This window comes from Rhipicephalus sanguineus, chromosome 1 (genome assembly GCF_013339695.2).
Source record: "Rhipicephalus sanguineus isolate Rsan-2018 chromosome 1, BIME_Rsan_1.4, whole genome shotgun sequence".
Taxonomy (NCBI): domain Eukaryota; kingdom Metazoa; phylum Arthropoda; class Arachnida; order Ixodida; family Ixodidae; genus Rhipicephalus; species Rhipicephalus sanguineus.
The window spans coordinates 300913545-300932351 of NC_051176.1; the positions used below are offsets into that span (position 1 = coordinate 300913545).

General features: G+C 44.6%; 1 protein-coding gene across 1 annotated transcript in view; it reads right to left on the reverse strand.

The window, feature by feature from the left end:
* LOC119379374 (uncharacterized) overlaps positions 1-18807 on the reverse strand; it is a 53348-nt gene that overhangs the window by 11302 nt on the left and 23239 nt on the right. Inside the window, exons 11-12 of the mRNA XM_037648687.2 lie at positions 13551-13653; positions 4215-4328 (exon numbers count right to left, since the gene is read on the reverse strand). Coding sequence (XP_037504615.1) covers positions 4215-4328; positions 13551-13653 — 217 coding nt within the window. The remainder of the gene's footprint in view (positions 1-4214; positions 4329-13550; positions 13654-18807) is intronic.

The following is an 18807-nucleotide window of genomic DNA, read 5'->3' on the forward strand; positions in this document are numbered from 1 at the left end:
AGAGCAACGGTGTTCACAGGAGCAGGGCGACGATCTTTAAAGTGCGCCACGCGTGCACGTCGCGCCATCTATGTGGTGACTAAGAAAGCATGCTGAAAGACGGTACTGTAGGTGGCCTAACCGTCTAACGCCGCGCGCTGCAAAGCGAGAGGTCGCCCGTTCGATTCCGCGCATCGGAAAGATTTTCTGAATTATTTTTCTTTGTGGCTTTTATATATATATATAATAGCCATATACATATACGGTGCTTGACGGCGATGGCAAAAATCAGCCGAGACTGTCCATATATAATTGCTATCGCAATAAAAAAAAAAAAACACTCAGACAGCTGCAGATTGCACTACATTATAGGAGCACTGAAAAGTTCAGCAGTGGCAGCTATCTATATGACAGGGATACAACTGCCGAAATAGAATTCGCAGCGATTTTTGGGGCAGCAAAATGTTGCTTCTGGAGCACGAAATCCCAAATTTGGAGCAGTATAACAAAGAAAGCTTACTTTTAGAAAAGAAAACAAAAATATGTACAAACCATTCAACATCAGTTAACTCATGCACAGTACACGTGAGCACTGCTATTTCAATAAAAAGCAGTGTGGTGAACCACTCCACAGTGCAAACAATGACGAATTCCACATTAACATTTGCAGCGCCAGTGAAATGATTTGACAGGTGCTGCACCTGCTATTTTTACCTGGTAACCTGGCGACCTTGAAATTCGGGAGATTGGTAAAGCAGGAACAAAAGGGGGGCAAAAAAAGAAAACTGGCGAACGTTTTTGCTTATTGTTTCTCAGGGCCACAGAAACGTCACAGCTCTGAATGAGTGCCAGTAATTTTTCGGACGTCAGCGATCAGACTAGTACGTGTAAATATACAGTGCGTGCTGTGTCCTGTGACAGCTAGTACTAGCAGCCCCTTTTAAATCTTAGTACGCTTTTCCGCAGGGCAATGGTGTACTCGGCGAAAGTGGCTTAAAGGGGCCCCGCAACACTTTTTGAGCAGCGTCAAAAAGCGCTGCCAATCGGTAGTCGAGGCTCCTGAGAACACGCGGGCCAAATATTATAGCGAAGTGAGCGGCCTGGAATTTACAATAAATTCTCAAAGTCAGCTGAAAATCGCTCCCTCTTCTCACGACAAATGATATATTAGTCCGCAATATATGACGCGATTGTCGGCAGTTCCACCATTGGCTGATGTTATAATCATGATAACACCCTCATTATTACCTTCGTTGTTAATTTTGAGTTCAATAAGTAGATAATATGTATGTTTATATTGTGTTATGCCGTTAAAACACCGAACAAACAATAATATTAGCACTTTCGGTCTCACCGACAGCTCGTCTGCTCGTAGTTGCGTGGTTGCGTTTTCTTCACCATGCGCAGTGCCGAAATCGTGAATATTTCTGTGCTTTTGACCATCGCCGGTTGCCGTTGAGAGTGGCAGCCGTTCGAGAGTTGCCTCGTCAGCTGGAAACTGCATCGTCGGCACGTTCTCACGACCGACCGAGGCAGCGGTGCAGCATATCTCCGATAACAATGCCGGCTCCGGCTAGTTTAGGATACCTGTGTTCGCTGCATGGCGAGACTCCTGTTCGCTGTCTGTTCAGTATGTCATCGAGCTGTACCTCGGTGTATCCTCCCCGTAGTCTCCAATCCTGAGAAACCGCGACACAGCAACCAAGCAGACTCGCATTTTCACGGTAGCTGCAGACAGCCGGGGGATGGGTCCGTGCCGGCCCGATGCCCCACAATCCTTTCTTCTAGTCTTTAGTTCTTTGTTGTCAGCCCGCACTCACTGTGCGCCCGCATTCGAAGAGCAAACAGCATCGAAGTACCGCCACTGGGAGAAGGGTGCACGCAGCTTTGCCGTGTTGAATACGATTCAAGCGCAAGCAGTGCGACGAGGCGGTGTATCGGGGTGTGGGTCGAAACCCATCTCACCTGTCATTCGTTCCAAACGCGCACGCAGGTTTGCGTCCATGGTTGGCAGAGCGATGAAAACACTACGCAGTTCGAGGTGCACACCCAACATTACCAAACCGACTCGCAGTTTTCAAGCACGTGCGATACATGGTGCGATGGGCTCCGCTCGACGACGACCACACAAGCCGACCAGAAGTGGCGCCACAGACCACGTGGTTGCGCCGAGACGCCAGAGAGAAAAAAATGAAAAAAAGAAAAATGCCGCCGGCGCTGACGTAACTCTTCGGCGGCTCCTCGCACCTCCGCCCTCCCTCCCTTCACGCCCCGCGCAGCTTTCCGCGCGCTCGCAGCGTTGAGTGGAGGGAGAAAGCTGCGGAATGTGATCTCTATAATTTGGTAACACCACTTAGACTTGACGGATTCGAAAAATTTTTGCGGCATATGACTCGTGAAGAGTCATATGACGTCAATAATGAGACTATTCCAATGTAACTAAGAAAGGTGTTGCAGGACCCCTTTAAAATGCACTCTGCATGCGATAGAACAAGGCCAGGAAATTTTAGAACCGCTGTCATTTTTCTTTACTTTTGCGAAGTGCTGTTACGGTTAGTATCTGCACGTCTGGATTGGATTGGATGATGACGCCCAAACTGCAGGTGGCCAACGTGACCTCCATTTCTTGCTAAAATTAGGCTTGTGCAAATATTTGAGCACTTCGAATAGTATTCGAACAAATATTACCGTATTCAAATTTGCTTCGATTTGAATTTAAATTATTGGAAATTTCGAAGTATTCGAAATGAACGAATAGATGTAAATTAGTCCGCATGTAACCCCCTGTAAAGGTGGTTTCGCTGCAGTGGAGGGGTGCTATGCCATGAATACACCTATCCTGGGGAAATGAACACTGCCGCGAAGCCCCACTTCAAGGTTAAATGAACATATTACTCTCACATCGATTCATCATTTTTTAAAGTTTAAAAGCTTTTTATACCGGCTTATATGCTCTAAGTATAATAAATTTTAAAACGTAACATATCTTACTGGTTATCACTTGCATTCTACCGAAAGTCGACCCCTGCTACTATTCAAAGTTGCTTCCACTTCCTTTGAAACAAAAAGAATTACATTTGCACATGCCTTGTTTCAATTTAAAAAAAAATATTGCGCAGGTTAGATGGGTCATGACAAACATGCTCATTTTTCTTTATAACATGTGATATATACTATTCGAATTCACTTCGAAATTATTCGACCAAATCACTATTCGCTTCGAACCTAAAATTTACTGTTCGCACAAGCCTAGCTAAAATTAACGCAACTGAGAAAATTTTGAGGCTGGTCAGGCATTTTGGTGCAGCGTGGAGCAATTTCAACAAATTTGATGGTTTTGGCTCAGCTTGGCGCAAAAATAAGGAATTGTATCAAACTGGTGCAATTGGCGCAGCTGTTGCACCACTGTTATGATAACCAGATCTGGGACTGAATCCACAGTTCTATTCGTTTGTTATCCCACTTTGCCATAGGCTTCTGGCTTTCGCTAATAATATGCCAAGTGCCAAGTATTGACTGAAATTTCCTTTTGCAAACTATTTTTGCAGAATAACCTTTTGTGAATATAATTCTTGATTATTAGTCATACATGGTAAATCATTAGAGACTGGTAAATTATATTTTATTCCGGCCAATCGGCCCCCATGTTTGTGTAAAAAAATGGCAACACTGATCTTGTGTGTTCAAAGATGATTAAACAGGCCCAAGAAACTCGTGATGATGCAACACAAAATTTTGAACTTGTTTCGTTGAAATCTTCTCAGTAACTGCTGATGTTTGCAGGCCCCCCCTACAAGTGCACAAGGGGTGTCCTGTGGGTGTTCTCCACTGTGCAAGGGGTGCACAGTAGAGAACAGCCATACGCATGTTGGGGCTTCAGCAAGGCTTGAAAGAATTCCCACTACCCATGCAGAGAATATGTAATAAAGAAAGCATTACTTAGTACATGACAGCCATTATGAAAGTCTTCCACCGTTATTTTATTTCATTTAGCACTGTGCAGCTGACAATGCCAGCTTCTAGAAATGTGCATGTGCGGGTGGGGAAAGGCAAGCACCCCCATCAGTCGTTGTGTATGTGCGTGCATAAGAAAAACTGTTTTTCCTTTATGACCAATGCTCTGACAGAAGCAGCCGCAGGCTTCCACACCAAAATTACAATTAAATGGCATGAAAAAAGCTGTGCAGGAAGAGGTAAAGTGCTCAGTTCCATCAAAGGAATGAGTGCACACTCACAGCATGATTCTCGAACCACAAAGTGTACGAGAAGTGCAGCTTCCCGTCGACCCACATGGCAGTGAAGGATCCTTCATGGCTATAGCGCTGGGCCAACTCCCAACCTTTCCAAACCTGCAGGGGCAACAGAAAAAAGAACAATATTGCTTGTATGACGGGGAAGAGAGCTTGACATACACCAATCTTTGATAGTTGCTGCGAGTGCAACTAGTACGAACTTTTTCAGAAGCTCTGCAAGTTGCTGGCTTTGCAAAGCTGTGCAGCCCTTGATAACTTTTATCGAAAGGCTACATTACTACTTTCTTTCCGAGGAACACAGTGCGATCAGGGATTCAGATAACAATGAAGCCATGAAATTATATTCCTACTCTCTTCAACCACATCAACATGTCTGTGTTTTGCACCTGGGTGAGCAGGGCTCCATCACCCAAAGACCTGTGCCAGATTGTGTGGCTGTTCATGGTGCACCACATACGCAAAATGCCAAGAAGGATGGCACCTGCTGCCAACTCATCACCACCTCCACAAATGAGAGTCGTCATATAATAGGGTTTTCTTCTTCTTGTTATCAATATAGAGTGCTTGGGGTAAAGTGTGTTACCACTGTCAATGTGCTCCTGCCCCTCTTTTCTTTCTGTGTATACTCTTTCAGGAGACCTATTGTTGTTCTACCCAAGAACTTCCAGCATCCATCTCCAAGATTCACTCTTTCATTTTTCACTATAAATACATATGCCAGCATTTGGATGAAAGTTTTGGGGAGAATTGTCAAAGGAGGTTTGCATGGCAGCCAATGTACACAAAAGAAGTCCAGACAGATTAAGGCACTAGCACAGTCGTAAACACAGCAAAAGGTAATCATTTGCACAATGCAGACAAAGATAAAAAGACTTCTAGTTCTACATTCTCAAAGAAACTCCCTGAATTTAAACAGTTCAGTCTGCTTATAAACTGACAAGCTGGAAAATTCATTACTATACCAAATTATTGTCATGTGCAAGCTGACACAGCCTGAACACATTACATTGCAACTGTAAAATTACAGACAGTCAGTGCTTATGTCACAGTTAGTGGAAATAATAAATTAACTATCATCAGTTTTTTTAGATGTATACCCTGAAGTATGCCACAGATACTTTGATATTTAACATTGCTTTGTACCCCGATATGCAAGGACTGCTTTGTGAGAAAATAAGTGGAACATCAATGCTTATGCATTCACAACATATTCATCAACACATACTTAAAGCTTTTCCTAACAACAGGCTTTCTATGAAGCGAGCACACCTGAAAAACTTGCGGTCTCTGTATTTTTCCAAGGTAGCGCAAACCACTGCATAAAGATGAAAGAAGAATCTCCTCCCTGCCCTCTACCTCTCTTCGCACCTCGATGCCCTTTTCTGCTTCTTTATCGGACCAGGCATGTGACCAATAGCTTCTGATGACCCCTGAAAATTTTTCTTTCGCCAGAAAATGGTGCCACGAGGGAGCTTAGAACCACTGGCACACTTGCGCACCTTATGCAAAAGTAGCCTCTTTACGTTTAAAGTAGGCAAGGCGGCCTGAGCTGCAGCGCAACGCTGACTTGCCACGCTGTTGGCTGCTCAAACAGCATTGCAAAACGAGACAAGCTTTTTGGTGTTCCACGACAACAACAACAACAACAAAAAAAAAGTCAAACAGCAAGCAACAGGCTGCATCATATAAGAATGAAGAACTTTGATTGCCACTGAGGGAGGCTCTGCGAGGCAAGTCCATCACTACTAAACTCTTTCGTGTATACTTGCTTCTCGAGGTCTTTTAGATGAGCTCGCTTGTATTGGGCCGGGTACTTAAAACTGCTGACAGTAATTGCAGTCAAATCTTTAGTGTTCATGATTTCCTTCCCATTAGCAAACATTTACTGCATACAAAAATACCAGAGTCCTTTTTGAAGAACTCTGGTTCCTCTATGAGTCCCGGCGTGGCCCATAGTTCTCACGAAATTTAGATGCAACAAGTTGTTTAAACCTGATTCTTCAAAGCGCAGAGGCCGCAGAACTGAGGGTTTTGAAAGTACTTACGAGTTGTGTTTCTAGCATATATTTCACCACAGGCCATAAAGAGGAGGTGATAATCAGATGTGTATGATAAAAAAGATAAGCGATACGTAAGTAGCACCAAATAACCAACGCAATACACTTGCTAAGTGAGCCGCTGACTATATTTTGGAGGAGCTGTCTGCATGCAAAACAGTACAACTATGAATTTAAACATGTGTTTGGCGTTTTTCAGGCGCCGTCCCATACTTGCAGACTCAATAAACATGCAAAAATGCTAGGTTTTTCACATTGTAGAACAGGCCCCGGGTTCAGAAAGCTGTTTGTGCGTAAGATACTGCAAAACGTGCTTGTAGTAGGCTGACACCAGTGCGCAGTTTGTTAATAATAATAATATCTGGGGTTTAACGTCCCAAAATCACGATACGATTATGAGAGACGTCGTAGTGGAGGGCTCCGGAAATTTTGACCGCCTGGGGTTCTTTAACATGCACCTAAATCTATATACACGGGCCTCAAACATTTTCGCCTCCATCGAAAATGCAGCCGCCGCAGCCGGGATTCGATCCCGCGACCTTCGGGTCAGCAGTCGAGTGCCATAACCACTAGACCATCGCGGCGGGGCAGTGTGCAGTTTGTTGCCCGCAAAACGTTGACTAATCACAAACTGCTCTTGCTACATTTCACGTGTGATAAGCTTTGTGAATCTGTGCCCAGAACTGTAGTGTTTCAAGCAAGCACTTCAACATACCATGTGCGATGTGACACATAGTCGACAGTAAGTGCATCATTATTAAAATGTTTCTTGATGAACCATATCTGGTTGTGGGTGCATTTTACTGCCCTACGCAGGCTGAAGTGCTTTTTTTTAAAATTATTTTCTATGTACCTGCAATACATGCTCTTGTAATGTACTGTTTGCTGGTCATTTGAATGTTCCTCATGCCTACCTAATTGAGACAAGGACTTCCCGGAGCCACTTTCAAGTGCTGCTGATCCTATGGTCAACACTGTCCTATTCCATGACTTAGCACATCTAGTAAAACAAGCCACCCATGTTCAAAGCAAAACACAATCCTTTCTGGATCTTTTTATCGTCAGTGGCCACATCCTTCATAGAAATCCTCTTTTGTACGTCTTCGATGGTGTGTGAAATGTTAAAGGGACTCAAAACCGATTTTTCTCGACCGAGTTTTTTATGGAGCAACGAAAAGCACCCCTCGATAGAGGTTAAACCTGCAGCGGTTGATTCCAAAAGCATGTGGATATTTTATAAGCAGAATTTTTCAAACTGATAAGTCACTAAAAAAGTATGAGTCCCTCCTCAAGCAACACTGAGAAGCTATAGTGATGCCCATAGTCCTCCTCGCAAACTGTTCATTACACGCAACGTTTTGCTTTCACAGGAGGAAGTGCAACTGTGGTTAACCCTTTACTGCACCTTGTTGCATTTATGCTACATTCCAATAAATGGCAATCAAAACAAAAGGAAGGTCTGTTTGGGTACAGTGTACTAGAATGGGGCAGTGGGCTCACTGCCGTATCCCTGCGCCGCGCCGCCATGGCCCTCTCCGCGTCGACAGCCTGGGCGCCCGCCAGGGGCGCTGCCGCCAGTATCTCCTGAAAACTTCTCTTGAGGGGTGCGAAGCGCGTCCCCTGGTCGGGGTTACGCTGGTTACGATGTAGTTCCGAGGGGATCAACAAACGCGGAGTTGAAGGCGGTAAGAGGGCCACCACAGTGACACTTAAAAGAGGCCACAAAAAAAAATGGTGGGAGGATTCCCCTGCAGCGCATGCTCACGCCATTCATTCGTTTGAAAGACCTTTGTCGATCGGCACCACGCGTGCCGCTTTGCTGCACGCGTGGTGCTGCGTGCTTTTTTTCTGCTGCTTGCTGCTTCTTTTGCTGAAGGATCGGCATTTGTGTCTGTCCGCAAACTGCAACTGTCTCAAAGACGGTCCGCCGCTGCATCTGGAGGGGAGGGACGCGCTACAGCCTCCGGCGGTCGTGCACATAGGGCATGCAGCGTACGTGCAGAAAATTGCTGGGGCAGCGTTTGACAACAAAAACAGCCGGACCCAACGAAGCTAGGAGTGACCGCGCAGTAACAATAAAAGCAAAAAAAAACAAAAAAAACAGGAGGGTGGTCACAGCAAAACCATACTCGTGTACAGAAAAGGAGATCTAGAGGGAAGACTGAAGTAGCTGTCAGGAAGCGGGAGACCCGTAGGGATTGGGCTCCTTTTGGGATGCTCCAGTGCCTGTTAGATCAACGTCGTCTTCGGCTGTTTATTGGTCGTGACCATTTCTGCATTGTTAATCATGGCAAGCATTTGTGCATACATAGGCAGGGGTTTGTGTAAATAAAATCAGATCAGACGTCTGTCAGGAGGAGGAGCCAATCTGCCTGCTCATTCAGTGCCGGGTGTGCGGCTGTTCTCCTGATCTGAAAGGCACGCAAATTATTGGTAAGGGAACCACGCAATTAATACGCGTGAACTGATTGAAGCGCCATTCTGGAAACATATGGTTCGAACAAATGCATTACTGTATCTGTCACTATCAAAGAAAGAGATAGCTTATTTAAAAAAAATGTGGTTACTGATGTCATTCTCTCTTATTGTGAATCACACGTGTTTTATGTACGACGCATGCGCTCTTGGCTTATCAGGGAACGTTATGTGGTTTCATTAAACCTGTTACTAGTTCCAGCGAGGGTCTTCTCTTCTTGTGTAAGCGTCCGTAAGCTGTTTTTTTCGTTTCTTCAAGTATGTATACCAACAGGCCCAGCAACAGATTCTCCTATTACACAGACCAGCTCATATATGCGAATAAAAAAAAAAGAAAAAAGTGAGGCGTTGTTGTGGGGCTCGAAAGGCGAGAGTGAAGTCGCTATGATCGTTGCAGTGGCGAAAGGGCATTGAAAATCGTATCGATCAGCAGGACAAAAAAAAAAACTTCAACCCCCCAACTACACGCCCTATCTGTTACTGCAGCGGCTACGTGGAGGAGCATTCATCTATGCAATAGCCGCTTAAAACATCGCCCACCCTTCGTAAATCAGTCACAACGACAGTAATTTATTTCACAACTCACAGAAAAGTTGCATCAAAAGAAGCTCCGTGTGTTGCGCACCGTAACTTCGACTTTTCTTGCGCGCAAAACAGCAACGCGCGCTAGCTGCGCCCAGCAATCCGCCGGAAAGTTTCAGGTGACGCTGCGAGCCGCGCCGCCTGTCGGCGGCGACATGAAGTGCGTCACGCTCCGCCGCTCAGTGAGCGCACTACAAACTTCTAGAACACTGTAGTTTGGGGCTGCCTCTACACATTGTTGCTTTTCTGCAACACTGCTTTGAAAAACACACCGTCTTGTGTTGCCATCTGTGCTCATTGCATGCAACTACAGTCGAACACGCATATATCGCACTCACAAAAACAACAGCAATCAGTTCGATACATCGCATAATTCAATATGCAATTTAATGAATTTGCCGTATTTTCAATGCAAATTTTGGTGTGCACGTTGGCTTCACAGCAATGCTTCTCGATAATGCAAAGAAGGAGGCTTCACGTCAGTACACAGTTTTTTTTTTGTTTTATTTTCCCGCAATTTCTGGTTGAGGGAGAGGGGTGCAGGCTATAGAAAGGGCCAGTTACATGCGGGAAAATATGATATTGATGTAAACAGTGTTTTAACATCTTCATACGCTGCTGTGTGTACAACATCTTCATACGCTGCCACTATTCCACCTTATATCATACTCAGCGTGCTTCTTGGGATGTTGTCCGCAGCCACATCAGACATTTTTTCTCTACATTTGACTGTGTTGATTACTGTAAGCTTTGCAGAGAACAGCAGCTTCTTACATTTCACGGCAGCCATCACATTAACAAAGGCAGCGGAGAATCATGGAGACGTGATCAGCAACCACGCCTCACGGGCTGATAGGCACAATGACGAGGAATCATGACGGAAAGCACGTGATGACAATCTATAGTTCCTACTCATTCCGCATGGTGCCCACCTAATCACACCGCTCGCTCTCTCAAATCTATGCTGGAAAGTCTCTTGCCGTGAGGAAAAGCAACCACTTGTGAGGGAAAGCCAGCTTCTTGGAACGTTTCACGCTGTCTTATGTTTGATATATAGTGTTCAGGCTATTTTAGTTTGATGTAGCCGTAGATGATCCTATACATTAATATTAAAGCATTGTCGCATTCGAAACAGTTCAATATAAGCGATAATTCAATTTACCCAATTTGGTACAGTCGGGTTTGAAAAAACATCCATGGCAGACGCTATGTGTGCCCACATGCATAGATAGAGGTAAGTTTTGCCAATTATAAGTGCATTTCTGAACACAATAAAGCACAGGGAAATTTCTTATGTTTTGTTACACATCCTCCCGATTGTGTAAATGCCAAAAAACATTGTCATCTTGGAATAGTTTGTTCCTGGCGACGGAATGTTTCGATGATGCACAAATTCAACGTGTATATATAGTTTGTTCTTCTCAGCAACGGAAATGGGCCCTAAACGCATCTGTGGCAGAGTAATTCATTCTTATAATGAAGACAGAGACCTTTCCAGGAGTGACGACAACCCCGAGTGTAAGTCCATTTCAATTCAACATGTGTGCAGCATGTTTTCAGGTCGTATGCCCAGATTTTTTAATAGAAGTTAGGCGTACTCACGTGCTACTACGTCGCTTCGTCCCAGGTATACCCTTACGCCTGTGCTTCTACGTTCTAAATTCTGGGGCATGCTGCTAAAGCACTGTGCACGTTGCTGTTGTTTTATTACACATTCCGCTCTTCGCTCAGTTCCGAGTATTCCCGCCTCTCGTGCCCTTGTACTCCTCTTCCTTCACTGACCGAGCCTGGAACGTGTAATAAAAGTGCTTCTGCCTGCCTTCAAATTACACAGGCTGCCTATTTAGTCTACGGCTGCATGAAGCTCTGTTTTTACCACAAATTTTATTCACTTTGTTACAATCTGTTTCCTCCTTCAAATGTTCAACCTGATGTGGAAAAGCGCTGCAAGTTTCCTGGATGCACTCGAATCTGCATTATGTACTGCTTGAAGTGTGGAAACCAGCTTTGTTCAACAAGGAACAGCAATGCTTTCTTTTGTACCACACTACAACATGAGTGCGTCCACTCATTGCCATGTGCAAATAAATATTTGAGTTCGAATCGCACTGAGTATGTTTTCCCTGCAACTTGTTCCTTACTTGCTCATTGTTGCAAATTTGCACATACCTTTTTTTCTGCTTATAGAAACGGTACAAATCCGCGAAAGTTATTTTCGATTGTAATATAGCTATTGTTATGCTTCCGTGCAACTCTGTGAATAATATTATCACGAAACAAAAAATTGTGCAGTAAAAGGTCAACCACCTTCATTCTGATGTTTTCAACCATATTTTTAAAATATAAAAAGCAGGTAGAATAAGTTTTCCGAACGCTCGTCGTCACATGAAATCCCTTCACCGCCTCATGAGCCAGGCGCTCCTCGTACTTCTCCAACTTGTCGGAAGGTGCTGCTAGGCCCACAGCTAACAACTTTCATGCTTCCGCTCATGAGCATCGAATCATACATGGTCTGTCCCAAAAGTTCCAGGAATTTTTTTTGGTAGCCGCCAACGCCGCATGGCGGGGCGGTGCTTTGGGTGGAGAAGTTGGAGGAGGATATAAGCTTCAAAACGAGTCTGGTTTCGGTTGCCTGCGGGCAGTTGTTCTTGGCAGGTCATGCTTTATGCAGAGGCATCTACTGCACCCTTGTCAAGAAAAGAATGGACCAGTTTTTGGAGCAGCATTATGGAATCAAGTTTTGTGTGAAACTTGGTAAAAACGGGGCGAAGACGCTCGAAATGCTTCAGAAAGTCTACGACAATGACGCAATGAAATAAAGCCAAACTTTCATGTGGCACAAGAGGTTCCGGGAAGGTCAGGAGTCTGTCAATGACGACGACCGCTCAGGACGCCCATCGAAACCACAAACGGACGATTCGGTGCCAAAAGTGTGCTACGTTTTAGACAAGGACCAGCTATTAAGTGTTCAGACAATCACAGAGGAGTGTGAAATACCCAAACCAATCGTTCGTGTTTTCACGGAGGATATTCAAATGAGGTAAGCTGCGCGAAAATCGTGTCAGAAGTCCCGACAAATGAGTTGGAGGAGGAGCCACACTGCCTTCACTGTCTTCGTGTTGCTGACCAAAATGGCTGTGGCAATGTTGCCCCAGTCGCCGTACAGTCTCGATCTGGCCCCATTGGACTTCTTTTTGTTCCCAATGATCAAAAGAGCCTTGAAAGGAACTCAGCATGGGATGATAGAGATGGTAAAAGCATCTGCGATTACCTCACTTAAGGAGGTTCCCATTGACGGCTTCCAAGGCGCCTTCAGTGATTGGGTGAAGTGCTGGCGACGGTGCATCAAAGCAGGGGGAGAGTACTTTAAAAAGTTCTGAAGAGGTTGTAAACTAATACTGAATAAATTATTTATAACAAAAAAATTCTGGGAACTTTTGGGACAGACCATGTACGTCAAGCGAAGGCTGTGCTACTGTCCTTCTCAGTACAAACGAAGGCATATCTGCACATTTTAAGTTACAAAAGATTATAATAAAAAAAGTGTACTGCATTTCAACACTAATATAAAGATAATTAACAGCTTACACTAGTAAAAGGTCACGTCATGGGGATCATATGCATCTTCGCATTTTTGCCGTGTGGGGCACCAAGAGTCATTTTTCGAGACTTCAGTGACGAAATAAAATTATAAATCCGTGCTTAATGAGAAAAACAGGGCTCGTTCTAGCCAATACAATAGACAACCTTTCCAATAGTGGGGTTATCTCAATTAGTGTTCTGAGCGGTTGTCTAGCCCTTTAACTTTAAGCATTCCACTGCGCATAATGAAAAGAGTGAAAGAATACATAGTGCCAAATTTCACACATGCTAATGATGTTGCCATTCTTGACTTGCTAGATACATCACTTTCTTATTTCAATAGTATGTAAGAGTCACACAGTCGCTCTGTCGACGATTTGTGGGTTTTCTTCAAAAATCTTGTAATGAAATGTGTTTAACGTTATGTCCCCTCAAAGATAATCAATATACATTCTAAGCTCAGCCAAGGATGAGAAGTCGTGTGCCTGGGACAAAAGCTAAAGAAAATGTGCAAACAACTGTGCCGCAACTCCTCACAACCAACCACTTTGAGCCAAGTACCATCAGTAGCACAAAGGTGTTCACTATATATGGGGCTTGACTGCACAGACACACACAATACCTGGGCACGAAGCTCTGCAGTATCAATGATTGTTGCTAGCATCTGGTTAGCTGTTCTGTTTATGTAAACAAAGTGAAGCAAGCCAGGAAACTGTGCAGAGAATCTGTTTGCAAACAGTCAAGGCAAACAAATCATACATAATTTACACTTGCACTAAAGGTAAAAATCCCAAAACAGTCTTATGCAAGATAACATGACCCCAACACCAGCCATACACTACTGTTTCACATCAGTGTGTGCCAGACGTATGTTTGAGTCAGATACCCAAGTCACATCACGTCGTAAACACTGCTCATATGTAGGAGACGAAATCTTAGCTATACTAACCTTCATGTTCAGTGATTAGCTATTTTATTTATTAAATCACAAAGCAAGAGCAAGTATTTATGCTTGAGCACTAAGAAAGATAAAAAATGCGATGCTTAGAAAGTCATCCAGTAACACCACCATGAAGAAAATTAGAACCTGTCACACCTTTGGCTGTCAGTAATGTCTAAAAATTTGTGCTGTCTCAATACAATGAAAAAAAAAAAAACACTCATAAAAGAAAGTGTATGCTTAAGACAAGCCTAGTGACAACTGTTTTCAATACAAGCCAGTTGTATAGCAAAAAAAGAATACGTATTATCACATAGCTCCTAGTTAAACAACTTGAATGGGATACAAGAACCAAGAAAGACTGCCGTAAGTTCTATTCAAAATAGTTTAACTGTTGCCTGTACAGAAAAGTGAACAGTAATAATGACAAGAAATGACATGAACAAATGCTGGGACTATTGCACCTGTAAGAAAAACTAGGAGATTGCTTCTGGTGCTTTAAACTGATTAAAACTGAAATAGCATGCACGAAACAGAGTACAGAAAAAATAGCATTAAAGTGCTGACTTTCAACTGAGGTTTTATTACAGTACAACCGCAAGTACATACAGGGCATTTTTTTTTTTTTTACAATACAGATTTTTCACAAAAAATTGGGGGACCCTTAAGCTTCGCCTTTAAGAGTTGAACGCGATAGCGAAATCCGGCCCCTAGTGCGCACTTCAACCACTAAGTGCATACTTATTAATGTGTGTTGTTACACACACACACACGCACACAAGACACACGCGCAAGCGCGACGTATCTAGTAATGGTACAGGTTTTCGATCTATTTAACAGCACTTTTACAACAACTTGGAGACAATTAAAACAACCCTCTGACCACGATTAAAAGCAAATAAAAGCACATAAACAACTTCATGAAAATATTGTACAGTGATGTAGTCACATGGTCCTGTATTATGAACTGCGCGTAGGCGTGACACTTGTATTCGTAAGTGGTCACATTCTGTCGTCCTTCTTGCATTAATTATCTGGCAACTGTTCGATTTGTTCTTCTGGAGACCGCTTCCAGCCAACCGCAACAAGCATCGCCTTATGGCGCTAAAAACCATGCTAAAGGCACACACACATACAAAATTACAAACAGCTCTAAAATGGACAACTATGTCCATCTAGCGGAAAACATATCAAACAAACAGCAAACATTATGGCCTCCGAGGTGGCAGGCGCGCCGCGCGCCCGCCATCTCGGAGGTCATAATGTTTGCTGTTTGTTTGATATGTTTTCCACTAGATGGACATAGTTGTCCATTTTGGAGCTGTTTGTAATTTTGTATGTGTGTGTGCCTTTAGCATGGTTTTTAGCGGAGATGGGTGCAAAACGTAGTTTGATGGCCTCGCCAATGCGCCTACAAATAACCGAATGGGCTCATTTTCGTCGTGACACCTGCTGAACAAAATAAAGAAGAATCCCTCAAGGCTGTGCTTAGTTTGCAAGGCACACGGCAAGAAGTCCGAGAGCCAATGTGAGTGTGAAAAATGTGAAGTCGGTCTTCACATGCCTGAGTACTTCAAAGTTTTTCACACACGAAAATCGCACTGAAACAGTTGATTCAGTTAAGCGTCACCTTGTGCGATTGTGCGCTTCTGCCATGCAACATTAAATGTGTTAAGGAGACTCCTTCCACTACATGGCATTTATGTAGTGTTTTTTTCCAAACAGTTGCAAGTAACATCGTGGCTTTGTGGTAGGAAACCTGCTTGCCATGCAAACAACCCGGGTTTGATCCTCAATGGGACCGAAGATTTTTATTGTTTATTTCATTTGCTTCTTTCTCGATTTTTTGCTCACAAGCAACGACGCCGTCACCGTGACCGACGCCGACACCGGAATTTCTGCGACACTAGCTCTCTAACGCCATCGCGTTCAAATTCTATGACAGTCAGGCTCCTGTAGTTTTTGTACAAGAACTCTACGTTGAGGTGGAAGTACTTTACAGCAGCACGAGTGACACTGAAGTGACTGATTAACAAAAACTCATTAATTAGCCTTTTAATTATTGACTTGAGGGCAGTTTTTATGGGAAAGTTGCAAGCCGTCACACTTTATAGCATACCCATTTTTTTGGAAATCATAAAAGTTGTACGTAATTTGAGATATTCATGATCAAATTTTAATGGCAATGTCGAGAGTAATCGTGCCCAGTGTGCAGGAAATTCACCCGCTCTGTTACATCAGACCAGAACGTCCCGTGATGAAGAAGTGACGAAATATGAATGAAGACTTGTCAAAGTAGAATCTAGCCAGGAAAAACAGCAAGTCACCTCATTTGCAGCAGCGAATTGACTCGCCTTTGTGTGTGATGTTTAGTGATTATCAGTTTCTTTTATGCTGTGCGCAAGAAAACCGCAATATCCACCTTTTCTTTCTCTGTACAGCATAAAACTCAGGGGCAGCCACCATTCACTGCGAGATCGGGCTATAGGTGGCAGCACCATCGCCGCGTTTGTGTGGATAGGCAGTCGGCAGCGCGTATACAAATGTACGCAGCAGCGCATCGCCGTAGGCGGTTTGAGTTGATTGTCGATGAATAAAGTGCGTTGTTGACTGCAGCCTAATGGCCCTCCATTGCCACATGAATGCACGAAACCGGCCTAACGTTCCTATTACGCGTGAGAGAAGCACAATCTGCCAATCAATGGGATACTGGCCTTCGGTCACATTAGTGTTTTGCACTGTGCTCGATGTTTTTTCTTGCTTTATTTGCAATTGTTTAAATTGTGTTTTGCATGTACCACATTATAAATAGTGTTGTGCGACTGAGCCAATTACGTACTTACTTTTTGCTCTAGCGGCTACAAAAAAAGAGAGCCTGTATTTCTGCGTAATTAGATGAATAATAATAATAATATCTGGGGTTTAACGTCCCAAAACCACGCTATGATTATGAGAGACGCCGTAGTGGAGGGCTCCGGAAATTTCGACCATCTGGTGTTCTTTAACGTGCACCTAAATCTAAGTAGCGTAATTAGATGAAGTAGAACTTTGTGCACGCTGCTTTTCTGTTTGCATGAATACATGTACTGCTATAGAAATGCATGGCTTTAGGTTTTTTTACCGCTAACCGGCCTCTGCAGACGCTAGTTCATGCTTTGCGGTATCACAAAGATTTCCAAATTGCCACCAATTCACGAGATGGTGCCGCTAAAATTCTGCATTCACACTTCAACATTTAGTACTTTGTTTTCTTTGTTTAGGACGATGCCAAATGCACTATGTGATGTGCTTGAACGACAAAGTAGTGCCCACATTGAAATGATTTTGGTGAATGGACGGTACGAGGGTTAGACCTAGCGCCATACCCACACGTGCCTGCACTCGCTTATTAGAAGGCATACAAGTCTCGTAAGGCGAAATGCTTATGTATATCGTGTAGGCACACAAACAAGCATTTCATACTGTGCTAGCACAATGGAATAAGCTGTAATCTGAGGATGTGCATGACGTACGCACACATGCAAACACGGTGTGGCTAGCAGGCGACGCAAGGAGCGATCCACACCACAAGGTGTCGTCCGCTCACCGCTAGGTGCAGACTCTGCTTGATCTCGTGGCCAATAGGCGTGCACATGGGGTTCGCAAAGTCTGCCCCATGCCTTGACTTAATAGGCAGGGAAGCGCCTCGATGACCCCCCCCCCCCCCCCCCCGTGAAGGGGAACCCTGCCCATGCCTATGGCAGCCACTGCGGCGCTTCTTGTAGGCAGGCAAAAGAGTTTTTGCCTGTTTATACAGCATAGACCGCTTATAACGTAAGTCGCCGGAGTCGCGAATATCCGCACTATAACCAAAACAACATTTTTGAAAGGTTGCACGTGTGTAAAACATGACCAACAGGCAGGTGCGCGATTCCGACTATCGAGGCATGCGACTGGGACGTAAGTTTGCATCCGCTTACATTTGGAAATGTTGAACAGTTATCGTCCGCGGACCTGCGGTGCTGACATAACGAACGCGGAAAAAATACGCCGTAACGGGAAGTCGCCGCGGTAACACACTGCGCGTGCGTGATGTCGAAAATGGTGGCGACCACGAACCATGACTCAAGTGTTTCACACGCACGCCCGGGTTTTTGTTAAAAATGTAAGTCACTCCTTCTAAATTCAACAACTGCAAAATGTTTCATTGACTCGGCACCAAACCACGCCTTCTGTAGTCCGCGGCCACTGACATATGGCAACTAGCACTCGTTAGGCCTAGCGTGCGCGTTGCAACTTGGGATGCCGTCGCGAGAAGCTTGCCGTAGACAACACTGAGACTGGGCGTAGAAGAGATCGCACTCACGAGCTAAACCGGGGGCATCACGCGTGAAACAAAGTTTTGGTTTGCAGTTGGGAGAAAAGCCGCGGCAACTATCCTGAAAAAGTCTTCCAAGCTTGTAAGTCCGCCTGTTGGTGGCAAAGGCGAAAGCTCAATCGCGTCTCAAAGCATTGTTATCTTGCGGGGGAATCGAGGTCGCACTCGTGATATCTGCGCTCTACGATGAAGCAATATTTTCCCAACGGAGACAAACAGTGGTAACGCGCTCTTGACGCGGGCGGCCATTCGTAGCGGAGCGCGCATGTCAAGTGCCCGAAGTAAAGGGGGCAACGGCTTCTTCCTCGGCCACGCAACCGTTCCCTCTCCTCACACCACACACCCACGCCGGGCTGCTGCCTCCCACCGCCATCGCCTTTTTTTTCTCTCCCCCCGCACCTTGTTTGTTTGTTCCACGTCCCCTCCTCCTTTGTAACGTCGTCGCCGCTCACCCCAGCCGGTGCATCTCCGCTGAGAAGCACGCTCGCTCCATTGCATCTCTGAGAACGTTCCGCCAGCCGCATTACAACCGGTCTTTCATCTCGGGGGACTGCACAATAAGCGGTATGCGTATACATGGAG